General features: G+C 42.1%; 1 protein-coding gene across 1 annotated transcript in view; it reads left to right on the top strand.

Moving 5' to 3' along the window:
- Positions 1 to 13,774, top strand: part of LOC110520767 (inactive serine/threonine-protein kinase ULK4) — a 233,517-nt gene that overhangs the window by 6,834 nt on the left and 212,909 nt on the right. The window contains exons 12-19 of the mRNA XM_090188661.1: positions 29 to 95; positions 1,385 to 1,489; positions 1,876 to 1,936; positions 2,103 to 2,287; positions 3,390 to 3,436; positions 4,041 to 4,119; positions 10,405 to 10,512; positions 12,429 to 12,512. Of these exons, the coding sequence (XP_090044787.1) occupies positions 29 to 95; positions 1,385 to 1,489; positions 1,876 to 1,936; positions 2,103 to 2,287; positions 3,390 to 3,436; positions 4,041 to 4,119; positions 10,405 to 10,512; positions 12,429 to 12,512 (736 nt within the window). The remainder of the gene's footprint in view (positions 1 to 28; positions 96 to 1,384; positions 1,490 to 1,875; positions 1,937 to 2,102; positions 2,288 to 3,389; positions 3,437 to 4,040; positions 4,120 to 10,404; positions 10,513 to 12,428; positions 12,513 to 13,774) is intronic.

Below are 13,774 nucleotides of genomic sequence, written 5' to 3'. Positions count from 1 at the left end.
GTTTTATGTGATCTTTTTCATCAATCAGCTCTCGTCCAACTCCAAGAATGAGTTGCACTGCAAGAGATCCACCCAACAGGACACCATTACCTCAAGTGAGTTCTTCTCTTATCAAATAGCCAAAGGAGAGCTCTGCCATACCTCTGCAACCTTCTCCACAATTACATTTGAAGTGTAATCTTTCTGTGAGCTGTCTGTAATCAGAAACATGGTAATAGTAATCAGACTATTACCATGGCGCCTGTAGACTGCAGAAACTGGTAGTTGAGAATTCATTATTTTGAAAGGTTATTCTCGGTTACAGTTGTTTGTTAACCTTTGGCGCCCTCTACAGCATTCTCAGTGAAGTGCATATTTTTTTTATCCAGATGGATTTCCTGTAAGCATAAGGACATTGGACATTCTTATGTATTACAAACTTCACTTTCATTTAGCCGCTTTAGCCACTTTAATTTATGAGATCTTTGCAAGTCTGGTGTGTGAGTAGTGTTTGATTATTGGGCTGTAGTGGAGCGGGTCAATAGCTTCAAGTTCCTTGCTGTTCACATTACTAAGGAATTACACACACACACCAACACAGTCGTGAAGAAGGCACAACAACGGCTCTTCCTCAGGAGGCTGAAAATATTCGGCATGGGCCCTCAGATCCTCAAAACGTTCTACAGCTGCACCATTGAGAGCATCTTGACTGGCTGCATCACCACTTCGTATGGCAACTGTTTGGCATCCCACCACATGGCGCTACAGAGGGTAGTGTGTACGGCCCAGTACATCACTGGGGCCCAGCTTCGTGCCATCCAGGACCTCTATACAAGGCAGTGTCAGAGGAAGGCCCTAAAAATGGTCAAAGACTCCAGCCACCCAAGTCATAGACTGTTCTCTCTGCTACCGCAGGGCAAGCGGTTCCCATACAACAAGTCTGGAACCAACAGGACCCTGAACAACTTCTAACCCCAAGCCATAAGACTGTTGTTCAGGGTCCTGTTAGTCCGGGTAGCTATTGATTAACTATTTAACTATCTGCAGTAACTCCTGACTTATCTATCTTGTTGCCTGTTGACTACTTTATAACTACCTATATGTACATACAGTATCCACCTCAACTACCTTGTATCCCTACACATGTACTCAGTACTAGTAGCATTTATATAGTTATCAGTACTCATTGTGGATTTATTCTTTGTTATTGTTTTTCTATTATTTAAAAAAAAAATCTGTGTTCATGGTTGGGAAGTAAGTAAGTATTACACTGTTAGTGTACACCTGTTGTGTATAAGCATGTGACAATTAAAAAATGAGATTAGATTTGATGTTCTACATGATCACATACTGTAATTGTGCTCATTTGTAATGATGACATCACTGTGGTCGTTGTCATCTCCAGGACAGTGTGGTGGCCAGTGGTCTGAATGACATCAGTTACTGTATAAAGGACCTGGTGTACACTGACTCTGACCTGGCAGTAACACCTATTATGGACAACCCAAAGGTAACACAAACTACATCATGTAACTGTGCTCTTTCTCCTGTTAAAAAAACAAGTTTTCTTTCTAGTAATACATTGTTATTAATTATTGTTGGGTTTTGAGTTTTCATGAAAGGCATGTCACTGTATTTGTGAATGTGACATTAAAACTTGCTCTGTATTTAAGCAATAGTTTCAGTGCCCATGCTGATGGGGAATTTTAGGGAGGTGCGCGGTTCCGCTGTGCGTCCCCCATGGACGGTGGACTTGGAACCAGATAGTCCAGCGTCCCATTGTGAAATATCTATCACGGGTCCTCGGCTTTGGACTCTGAATTGTTCTTAAGAACAGAGGTGGGCAATCCACAACTCTTGTGCATTCTAGTAACAAAGATGTCTATATTTTTTCAGATTCTGAAGACCGCTCCAGTGCGATATGACCTGAAGACTTTGTGTGTCCGAGCATACTCAGGTAATGAAGAAGAACAAATAGGAAAGTCTCGACTGCTGTGCTGCTGCTGAGTAACACTTGGACACACTCTGAAATTGACAGGTGTTTAGCAGGTGTTAATATACACACACACGGGTTAGACAGACAGCTAAAACGGTTATTGAGCTCCTCTGACCCCCCCCTATAGTGGAGAAGCTGTCCTGTCTGAGCTCTGAGGACTGGAGGGTGTTTCTGCAGCAGCTGTGCTCTTCTCTGGAGGCCCAGGCTGATAAGACCACGACGGGGGTCCGCTCTAAACTCAACCTCCTCTGCTATCTGTGTACCATAGCTGCCCACAAGGACACAGCTACCAGGCTCATCAACTCCGAGCTGGTAAGGGAAGGGTCACTGCCTGACGGTCTGACCACATGCCCAGCATGCCTGCCATTCCTCCCAGGGCTGCTGCTTTTAACAAGACATGGGCCCCTCTAGGCTAATTTAAGTGTTCAGAACTTAGGCTCTCAGAAGAGAATTCTTAGAATCACAACACAACCTCTGGCCTTGCTGAGGCTTCTCAAGTGTTAGAATGGTGAAAGGCCGCGGCACTACAAAGCCGTCAAAGGGTTCCTATATTTACCATGTGACCCGAGCTCCTTAGCATAGCTACAGTACGTGTTGGCCTCTGTTGATCAGCGGGAAGCTGAAACAGTAGTCAGCTAGGTGGGACCAGGAAGTTAACGCTTTCCTCAAGATAATAATAAAATGAACTTCCTTTTTCCTTTACTTTTTGTTACTGAGATCCGCTCAGCTGTAACATGTTCAATGACCCTAGTTATTTATGAGAGCACAAAGACCAGGAGGATGTCCCAAATGACACCCTATTCCCTATATAGTGCACTCCTTTTGACCAGGGTCTATAGAGGTCTGGTCAAAAGTATTGCACTATATAGGGAATAGGGTTCCATTTGGACGCACAGATATCATCAAGTTACTTCCTCGTTGCAGTGATGAGGTATTACGTTGAGACATAATCTGGTGAAATTTAGGATCAAATCTCTTGTTTATTAATGAAATGTTCAGACTGAGGATTGATTCAAGCGTAGTAAATATATTTATCCTATAACTATTAACCACTAGATGGCATTCCATCACTCACTTACTCAGATTGAACTGAAAATGACATCACCACAATCATTAGACCTCATGGTATCTTTAGTATATCATTTCTTTAGACATATTCGGACACTATAGCCAGCCGTGACTGAGTTTATGACAATGATGTATTGGCAACTTGACTAATTCAGTATTGTACTACTGAAAGACGACTGGACTGAAAAAAATCATGGAAAAGTAATTCCTTCGGAAAGTATTCAGACCCCTTGACTTTTTCCACATTTTGTTACGTTACATATATTACGTTATATACTAAGAATATGTACAGTAGATATATTGCAGTGTTAACCAACTGCTGTTGTGTTCTCTCCATTTGTGACAGTTCCCTGTGTTGACCCAGCAGCTGCGTCTAGCACCTAACTGGGATGTGTGAGTTCCTTTAGCTTCCACCTGTCTGACCCCATACATACATACATACATACATACATACATACATACATACAACCATTCTCTGCATTCTCCATGCGCCAGTGCATGGAAATAATGTCTAGCATGTACTGTAGCCTACTGCACTTTATGATCTGATCTGGTGCCTGGTCTGGATATGCTATAAATCACTGTTAGCCTTTACAATGATCTGATGCCTGGTCTGGATATGCTGTAAATCACTGGTAGAGAGATGTCCATCATCAGGATCATAAAAAACACTTTTGACGTGAGGATTTATATTTAGGTTGAAAGGAATTATGAAAGGATGTTGTATAGATTAAATGAATATAATTACAGCAACACTTATTACTAAATAGTGATAAAATGATGTAAAAAATGTCAGTGTTATTTCTGTGTATGTTTTCCATGTATTTACACCAGACCTGTCTGTCTATTCCAGGAAGACTATGACATTAGTAGCCTATGTCTATGGATGTTTTTGTATTCCAGGTGAAAACAGTGTCATGTATTTATGGTTAGACCTGTGTCCTGTGTGTGTGTGTGTGTGTGTGTGTGTGTGTGTGTGTGCATGTGTGTATTCCAGGAAGTTTAAGGTGATGCGGGTGCTGGGGCTGCTGGCATCCCACTGCACTGAGCTCAGAGAGGAGACCCCCGTCACTGAGGTTAGTGGTGCTGTCTGTCACGCTGTCTGTCACTCTGCTGAGGTTAGTGGTGCTGTCTGTCACATTGTCTGTCAAACTGCTGAGATTAGTGGTGCTGTCTGTCACTCTGCTGAGGTTGGTGCTAATGTCCGTCACGCTGTCTGTCACACTGCTGAGGTTAGTGGTACTGTCTGTCACGCTGCTGAGGTTAGTGGTACTGTCTGTCACGCTGCTGAGGTTAGTGGTACTGTCTGTCACGCTGCTGAGGTTAGTGGTACTGTCTGTCACGCTGCTGAGGTTAGTGGTACTGTCTGTCACACTGCTGAGGTTAGTGGTACTGTCTGTCACGCTGCTGAGGTTAGTGGTACTGTCTGTCACACTGCTGAGGTTAGTGGTACTGTCTGTCACACTGCTGAGGTTAGTGGTACTGTCTGTCACACTGCTGAGGTTAGTGGTACTGTCTGTCACACTGCTGAGGTTAGTGGTACTGTCTGTCACACTGCTGAGGTTAGTGGTACTGTCTGTCACGCTGCTGAGGTTAGTGGTACTGTTTGTCACGCTGCTGAGGTTAGTGGTACTGTCTGTCACACTGCTGAGGTTAGTGGTACTGTCTGTCACACTGCTGAGGTTAGTGGTACTGTCTGTCACACTGCTGAGGTTAGTGGTACTGTCTGTCACACTGCTGAGGTTAGTGGTACTGTCTGTCACACTGCTGAGGTTAGTGGTACTGTCTGTCACACTGCTGAGGTTAGTGGTACTGTCTGTCACACTGCTGAGGTTAGTGGTACTGTCTGTCACACTGCTGAGGTTAGTGGTACAGTCTGTCACACTGCTGAGACTGGCATAGTCCAGCAGCACTGCACCGGGCCCCTTCACCCTGTTGTCACAGCACCTATGCTTGTCCTCTATGTATCAATGGTGGATGTGTCCCAAATGCATAGGGCTCTGGTCAAAGTGCACTATGTAGGGAATAGGCTGCCATTTGGGATTCGATCGGTGTATCACATATAACTGTCAAAGCCATGAGCTGCTGAATAGTTGAACATCACTTTAACTGTTAGAACCAGAGCAGACAGTGTAGTGGTCTCAATACAAACATCCCACAATCTTTTACACACACACAATTCTAACTATGTGAAAGACCCCTACAACATCAACAACAACAGTCAAATCTGTTGAATTAAAATCCCCTAAATCTGTTACTAATCGCAGCAGAGGCATAGAAGTCTAGTCTCTATGCAGCATTATGATCATCCAATGGGAGCGGTAGTGAGAGAAAGTACCGGGGTGAATCACCAGATGCCACTGTAACCCAGCGGTAGGTAGAGCTCTAAACAAGCGCCACCGATCCACCTGCCCAAACATGCTTATGGAGCCGTTAACAAACCGTCAAAGACATTGTGGTTAATCATTTTAAAAAACAGGATTCTATTTGATGTGAAATCTGGCGGCTCCACCCTTGATCCACGTCTTACATGGGTTTACCATGATTTCCTGTGGTGGTTTATAGGTTTAAAGCTCATAGAGGAGGGGTATACGAGCGATATACAAAATGGCCGTCGTTAATCGGCACACCAGAGAATGGCGCAGTGACTTTTATTTTCCACAGTCTTCTTTTGTAAAGATGGCTGAGGATTTGTTGCCCCGCCCCCCACCACCCATCTGGGCACAGCTAGCTCAGATTCCCAGAGTGACAGATCCCAGAGGCTTTTATCATTGTGCTCTCCACAGGGGTTCTGTGTCTGATGGTCAGCCGCAGTCATGGCCATTTCTGCTTCAGGGCAGGGCTATTGTCACCACCATCTCCATATGTCTGCCACACTGTGGATCTCAGTGGTCGTCCGTGATCCTAGTTAAAGTTTCCACTGTGAGACGAGTTTTCTCTCTCTTGGTCCGGGCTCGTGTTGCGCCGAGTGTTTTTTGAAAGGAGTTCTCACAGTGAGAATCACAAGTTACAATGCCGCAAAGTTCAATGTTTATTGTCAGCGTTGAATTTGATGCCTCAGTACGCTCTATAGGCTACATAACAGAATCAGACGTCAAGTTGGTCCTACACTATCATTACAAACCTCCATTTCTCACAGTCCTTTAAAACAGTGAGCACCAATGACTGCAGCTGCTATTTTTCAGGCATACTGTTGGCTTAGTTAGGACAGGAAGAGAGGAATTAGTTCAGTATTATCCCCTTTCCTCTGCCTGTCTCTATGGATACTTCAACATCATTCTAATTAAGTGTTATCTTCCCTGGCAGAGGCAGTACTTTTCTGTGCCACAAACCACCAAGCCCCAAATCAGACATTTTCTCTCTCTCATGGCAGCGCGTCAATAGTGCTGCACACACTGTCTGCTGTTTCCACCCAGTGTCCCTTAGAAACTGGCCTAGTGTGCCGTGCCGGCCATCCCTGCAGAATGAGCAGAACAGACTGCCTCCTGCCTCCCTCCTCTCATTGTGGGAGAATTAGCCTGTTCCATTTCCTCAGACAGGGCTTGGAGGCTCGTTCTCACTCCTCACTACTGGAAAAGGAACAGAGTGCTGGGGCCAATGAACACTGCTGTTGATTCTATTCAGTTTGGTTTCTTGTGTCTTTTGCCAAACTATGATTGTGTAAAGATTGTTATTTTAGGGAATTTTAGGTTTGTTAAATTTTAATTTAGGTTGTTTATCCATTACTCCAAAAACATTTGAATAATTTGGTATCCATGTATTCATCATCAAAAACACATCCATAATGGCTTGAGTCAATTATTGCTCGCTGGCCAAAGCAATATGTCTCACGTCCTTCTGATAACTATAGGCAGAGGCCATTGGTGATCTATGGGACCATAGACTCCTGGAAACGCCTGAGGTCATGTGTGTCGCAGGCGTCAGCCCTAGATCAAACACCTGTCTTCTTCTGGACAGCCGTGGGATATTGATTGACCACACTACAGCAGAGCAGGTCACCTTTTGTTTGTTATTAGCTTGCTCCTTCCATCAATAGGACATCAGGACATATCTGTCTGCCTGTCCTGCCTGCCTTCCTGCCACCCTGTTTGTAATGAGTGAATGATCAGGCTCAAACCACTAAATGTCACAATACATTCATTAAGCTAAATCACATACCAGGGATATTTTATTGATTCAATTGATCAGTTGCATTAATGTGATGTTTAAATCAAATGTTAAAATTGGACAAATCACAAAGCTACTGTTTGTTAGTTTAATCGTGAGAAAGGTAGTATTTTCATGTCACTTTGGCCCATTGCCCTTGGTGTGATAATTTGTCTTCATGCCTGCTGAGATGTCTCCAGGAAGACTCCAGTCTCGTGTTGTTCTGAACCACAGCTGAGACGTGATGATAGTGATGATGAGTAACAAAACCTCGGTTGCCTTGAGAAACTGGTCTCTCTGTCTCTCCCTCCCCAAGCCTCGCAGGAATGCTTAATGTTGCATGGCCTTAAACTGTGTGTAGCCTCAGTAGTTTAAAGCTCTGCCTTATGGGTTGGGGGGATGGAGGAGGGGGGTAGTAGCGGATTGTACAGGAGCGATAATGATGCGTTTGGAGGAAGTAGCCGTGTGTTGCGGCTCCAACTTAGCCTGTTTGTTTTCTTGAACAGTGAATCGTCAGTCAGTTGCAGGACATCTCTCCTGCCAAAGCTTCGTTTCTCTCTGGCATCAAACGTGAGCCAAACATCTGTTTCCTGCAAAGTCACCATTTATGTTCTTTACCGGCCAGCGCCAGGCCGCCTCGCACTGAGTGTGCTGCCTATTTGCATAGCACCCTGCTGAGAGCGCTGCCGCAGTAAGTCCGTCACATCCTCCCCACTTCTAAAGAGGAAGAGACTAGGAAAATGCTAATTCCACAAATTAGCCAGTTAGGGTGTGTGTTTGCTTATATGTGAATATATATGTGTGTGTGGGTGTGGGTGTGGGTGCAGGGGGGGGGGGGGGGGTTATTATGTGGATCCTTCCAATAATTTGGGGCGGCAGGTAGCCTGGTGTTGGACTAGTAACCGGAAGGTTGCAAGATCGAATCCCCGAGCTGACAAGGTAAAAATCTGTCGTTCTGCCCCTGAACGAGGCAGTTAACCCACTGTTTCTAGGCTGTCATTGAAAATAAGAATTTGTTATTTACTGACTTGCCTAGTTAAATAAAGGTGAAAATAAATAAATAAATATCACCATAATGACATGTTTTATATGGAGTCTCATTAGCCTCCCTCCTCCCTCCCACCTTCGTCCTTTATCCAGTTCATTCTAGCTCCATACCCTTTATAGTGTTATAATGTAGCTCCGTACCCTTTATAGTGTTATAATGTAGCTCTGTACCCTTTATAGTGTTATAATGTAGCACTGTACCCTTTATAGTGTTATAATGTAGCACTGTACCCTTTATAGTGTTATAATGTAGCTCTGTACCCTTTATAGTGTTATAATGTAGCTCTGTACCCTTTAGTGTTATAATGTAGCTCCGTACCCTTTATAGTGTTATAATGTAGCTCTGTACCCTTTATAGTGTTATAATGTAGCTCTATACCCTTTATAGTGTTATAATGTAGCTCCGTACCCTTTATAGTGTTATAATGTAGCTCTGTACCCTTTATAGTGTTATACTGTAGCTCTATACCCTTTATAGTGTTATAATGTAGCTCTGTACCCTTTATAGTGTTATAATGTAGCTCTGTACCCTTTATAATGTTATAATGTAGCTCTGTACCCTTTATAGTGTTATAATGTAGCACTGTACCCTTTATAGTGTTATAATGTAGCTCCGTACCCTTTATAGTGTTATAATGTAGCTCTATACCCTTTATAGTGTTATAATGTAGCTCTGTACCCTTTATAGTGTTATAATGTAGCTCTATACCCTTTATAGTGTTATAATGTAGCTCTGTACCCTTTATAGTGTTATAATGTAGCTCTATACCCTTTATAGTGTTATAATGTAGCTCTATACCCTTTATAGTGTTATAATGTAGCTCTGTACCCTTTATAGTGTTATAATGTAGCTCTGTACCCTTTATAGTGTTATAATGTAGCTCTATACCCTTTATAGTGTTATAATGTAGCTCTGTACCCTTTATAGTGTTATAATGTAGCTCTGTACCCTTTATAGTGTTATAATGTAGCTCTATACCCTTTATAGTGTTATAATGTAGCACTATACCCTTTATAGTGTTATAATGTAGCTCTGTACCCTTTATAGTGTTATAATGTAGCTCTATACCCTTTATAGTGTTATAATGTAGCTCTGTACCCTTTATAGTGTTATAATGTAGCTCTATACCCTTTATAGTGTTATAATGTAGCTCTGTACCCTTTATAGTGTTATACTGTAGCTCTATACCCTTTATAGTGTTATAATGTAGCTCTGTACCCTTTATAGTGTTATAATGTAGCTCTGTACCCTTTATAGTGTTATAATGTAGCTCTGTACCCTTTATAGTGTTATAATGTAGCACTGTACCCTTTATAGTGTTATAATGTAGCTCCGTACCCTTTATAGTGTTATAATGTAGCTCTATACCCTTTATAGTGTTATAATGTAGCTCTATACCCTTTATAGTGTTATAATGTAGCTCTGTACCCTTTATAGTGTTATAATGTAGCTCTGTACCCTTTATAGTGTTATAATGTAGCTCTATACCCTTTATAGTGTTATAATGTAGCTCTGTACCCTTTATAGTGTTATAATGTAGCTCTGTACCCTTTATAGTGTTATAATGTAGCTCTATACCCTTTATAGTGTTATAATGTAGCACTATACCCTTTATAGTGTTATAATGTAGCTCTGTACCCTTTATAGTGTTATAATGTAGCTCTATACCCTTTATAGTGTTATAATGTAGCTCTATAACCTTTATAGTGTTATAATGTAGCTCTGTACCCTTTATAGTGTTATAATGTAGCTCTGTACCCTTTATAGTGTTATAATGTAGCACTGCACCCTTTATAGTGTTATAATGTTGGCTTCATTTTATTTATTTATTTTATTTTACCTTTATTTAACTAGGCAAGTCAGCTAACCACTAGGCTACCCTGCCGCCACATTCATGGAGTAATGAGCTTTAAATCTGTCATGTCTAAAGACCTCAGTTGATTAATGGACACCGTTTGACAATGTAGACCTTAGTGCTAAAGTAGAAGAATAACAGGATGGAATGGGGAAAACATCACTTCTGGCACAGTATTCTACTCTGTCTGGACATTGTTGCGTATCCAGTGTTGGTAGGGTGCATTATTCAATATAAAGTGTTGTGAAGGGCAGGAGTACTGTCACAACTGTGAGTGAGTGACTGATGCTAGTGCATTCCCTGCGCCTCCAGGCTGTTGTCATGTTCACGGAGCTGATCAGGGAGAACTTCAGGAACAGCAAACTGAAGCAGTGCCTGCTGCCGCCACTGGGGGAGCTGCTCTACCTCATCGCCACACAGGTGACGATATACTCCAAAGCAGTGCCCTTTCAACCCTATGCCTTCTACTGTCTTAATGAAATTGCCATTACAATGAATTAGACCTACTAACTTCTATTCAATCAATCAATCAAATGTATTTTATAAAGCCCTTTTTAAATGAGCAGTTTACAGCTAATGACTTATATGTCTGTTGGCATAGGCCTTTATGATGATATTCTGATACTGTTGATAATCTACCACAAAGATACCTGCTTAAATAACTACTGTATTTAAGCACTCTCAGTAATATCAGCACTTAAAGATGTTTGTCTGTCTGCATTTGGTTTTTGTGTTTGATGAATGCTCACTACAGTTTGTGCAATGATTTGAAAACACTAAATGACAAATCGCTCTACAACACACAGTATTGCTTTTCATAGCTTTTCATAATGGCTTGCCACTAGTTTATTATTCCATTGAAAAGCTATGCAAAAAAGCTGTTTAACTTTCACGCTGTTTTGACTGTAAGTTGTCTTGACCTCCCGCTGCATCTGAAAGCCATGTAGACACACACACATGAAGGTTCCTGGTGGTGGGATAGTATCTTTATTTTCAGGAGGGTTCCTGTTCCTCTCTGAGCTCTCCAGTTTGTCAGGGTCACTCAGTGCAGCACACACACAATGGCCATTGACTTTATTAGCTCAATAACCAATAGAAGTAAAGGGTTTTAAGTGCCATTTATTCTCTATTGGCTATTTGTTTTTTTCTCCACAAAAGTATTTTAATGTATGGAAATGTGCTTTCAAGGCTGAATTCAGGTAGCGTTAGTTCTAGTTTAATACAAATACCCGTGAAGAGTCATTTCATGTTATGGATCCACACCATATTGGTACACGCGACAATTCTCTTTCTCCTAATTTATGCTAACTGAGAGTCTTAGGAATTTGTACACCGTCTCCACAGAATAATGGAGAAGCCTCTAAATAATTTGGAGTATTCTGAGATTCGAGCAACATCTATAGGCCCTTTCATATTATTAATACTACATGGACAACATGGGGAAACAATATGTATGAGGATTGATGTACTGTAAGTATACTGTATTACATAACAAATTAATATTAATAATAATAATATAATAATAATATTTTTTTTAAACACAGAAAAATGAATAGACGGCATAAAAGCAGAGCTTAGGTAAAAACAAGCCATGTGGTTAATGGGCTCTCTGAACACTGCAGATGTAGGATCTTAATTTGAGACAGTTACCTAGAGCAGGAAAATAATCCTGCAGCAACAACATTTTTGTAGGGGTTGATGCATTTTTTGTTAGGGCAAATCAAGTCTGAAATTTCAAAGTGGAAATGACAAACTTTTGAAACTTTTTTAAAACTCAAATATACTACAAGTCTGCATTTCCTGCCGTGCAGGAAGGGATCAAATGAAGATCCTACATCTGCATGCAGCACAGTGTATGATCAAAGGCCTCATTAACACGGATGTAGTGATGAAAAGGTGGGAGAATGTGAGCAGCAGTGGAGATGACAGGAGGAGAATAGTGTAAATGCAAGCTAACTCAAAACAACTTCACATGTAGTGTAATAGGTGCATAAAGATTATTCTGTGTGTAAACAGTGTTTCCATATGCTTTTGGTTCACTACATCACTCCTCATTATTTACTGTCAATATGTTTTGGAGCCAATTAATTCACATATCCCCAGTTTACTACATAATAACACACATTCCCTCACCGTTACCAAAGGCATTTCCAAGTTCCAAATTTGGTAGCTAGCTAGATCATTTGCTGGGGCTTATTTATTTAGCCTAATTACGCTAGCTGCTGCTGCTTTGTTTTGCCCTAATTATTCCCCCAACGAGCCGCTACAGAGGTCCTCTCTGTCTCCACTCACAGCCCCTCCCCTTTTCTTACCTTCCCTTCCCTCTCTCCCCGCAGGAGGAGAAGAAAGAGAACCCAGGAGAGCTGTGGGTTGTTCCTGCTGCCGCCTACACAGTGTTAATGAGGTGCCTTCGGGAAGGGGTAAGACTGCTGCACCTGCCTCAGCAGGAGGGAGGGAGGGAGGGGGGTGGGGGACTTCCGCGGTAATGATCCTCCTGCAAGGCCCTACAGGCATTGTTTGCCAACTGCAAGTCAAGGGCATGCAGCAGACCCAGTCGTCAGCCCCTGTCATGTACCTGCATCAAAACAACCCCCGGATGGATGGGTCCTTGTCATGACCTCGCCGGCAATTAACGACCGGTGGATACACACACGTACACACACATACACACTCTGTATGTAGGCTGTGTGTAGTGCAGTAGTGTGTCAGTCAGCCAGATAGTCAGTCTGGCCAGAGGACCGTTGTTCCTCAGCTGGTGCATCTGTTCTTCTTAATTACACAACTGAGTTTGTTTCAAAAGACCATGTCTCTTCTCCCAGAAGGGAGAGTTGATATTACGTGTTCATTATAAACTAATTAGCAAAAGTTTTAGGCTGGCCAGCGTATATACCAATATGGAGCAAGATTTATTCCAAAGATTTGTGAGTTGGGTGGGGGGGAAAATATAATTTAGTTGTACCTATGTACTTAAGAAACTTTATTTGTACGTAGGTCAATTTAAGTCTGATGCCATCTACTGTAATTTCATTGAAAGGATTTGCCTAAAAATAGGTTTTGTCCAGACAGTTTACACCAAATTTGTGAATTCTGATCCATAATCTCCAGTCTTCTATTTAAAACATATTAATAATAATGGTGTAATGGATCCTGTTCATCTTTCCTAGAAATTATGTCAGATGTTTTTATATACCTCTAGAATGTTATATCTGGACCTCACAGCATCAGAGGGAAAGTTAATGTACATGCTTCTTACAATGTTGACAACGTTGACTGTCTGGGATAGTTCTAGAGAGAGTGCTGTCTGAGTGACTGTCTGGGATCGTTCTGGAGAGTTCTGTATGAGTGACTGTCTGGGTTAGTTCTGGAGAGAGTTCTGTATGTGTGACTGTCTGGGATAGTTCTAGAGAGAGTTCTGTATGCGTGACTGTCTGGGATAGTTCTCAAGAGTTTTGTCTGAGTGACAGTCTGGGATCGTTCCGGAGAGAGTTCTGTCTGAGTGACTGGGATCTTTCTGGAGAGAGTTCTGTCTGAGTGACTGTGTGGGATCGTTCTGGAGAGAGTTCTGTCTGAGTGACTGTTTGGGATCGTTCTGGAGAGAGTTCTGTCTGGGATCGTTCTGGAGAGAGTTCTGTCTGAGTGACTGTCTAGGATCGTTCTGGAGAGTTCTGAATGAGTGACTGTC

Source organism: Oncorhynchus mykiss, chromosome 2, assembly GCF_057628025.1.
Source record: "Oncorhynchus mykiss isolate SJ-2025 chromosome 2, ASM5762802v1, whole genome shotgun sequence".
NCBI lineage: Eukaryota > Metazoa > Chordata > Actinopteri > Salmoniformes > Salmonidae > Oncorhynchus > Oncorhynchus mykiss.
Note: the sequence above shows the minus strand (reverse complement) of the source record. Positions and strands in the feature narration are given on the sequence as shown.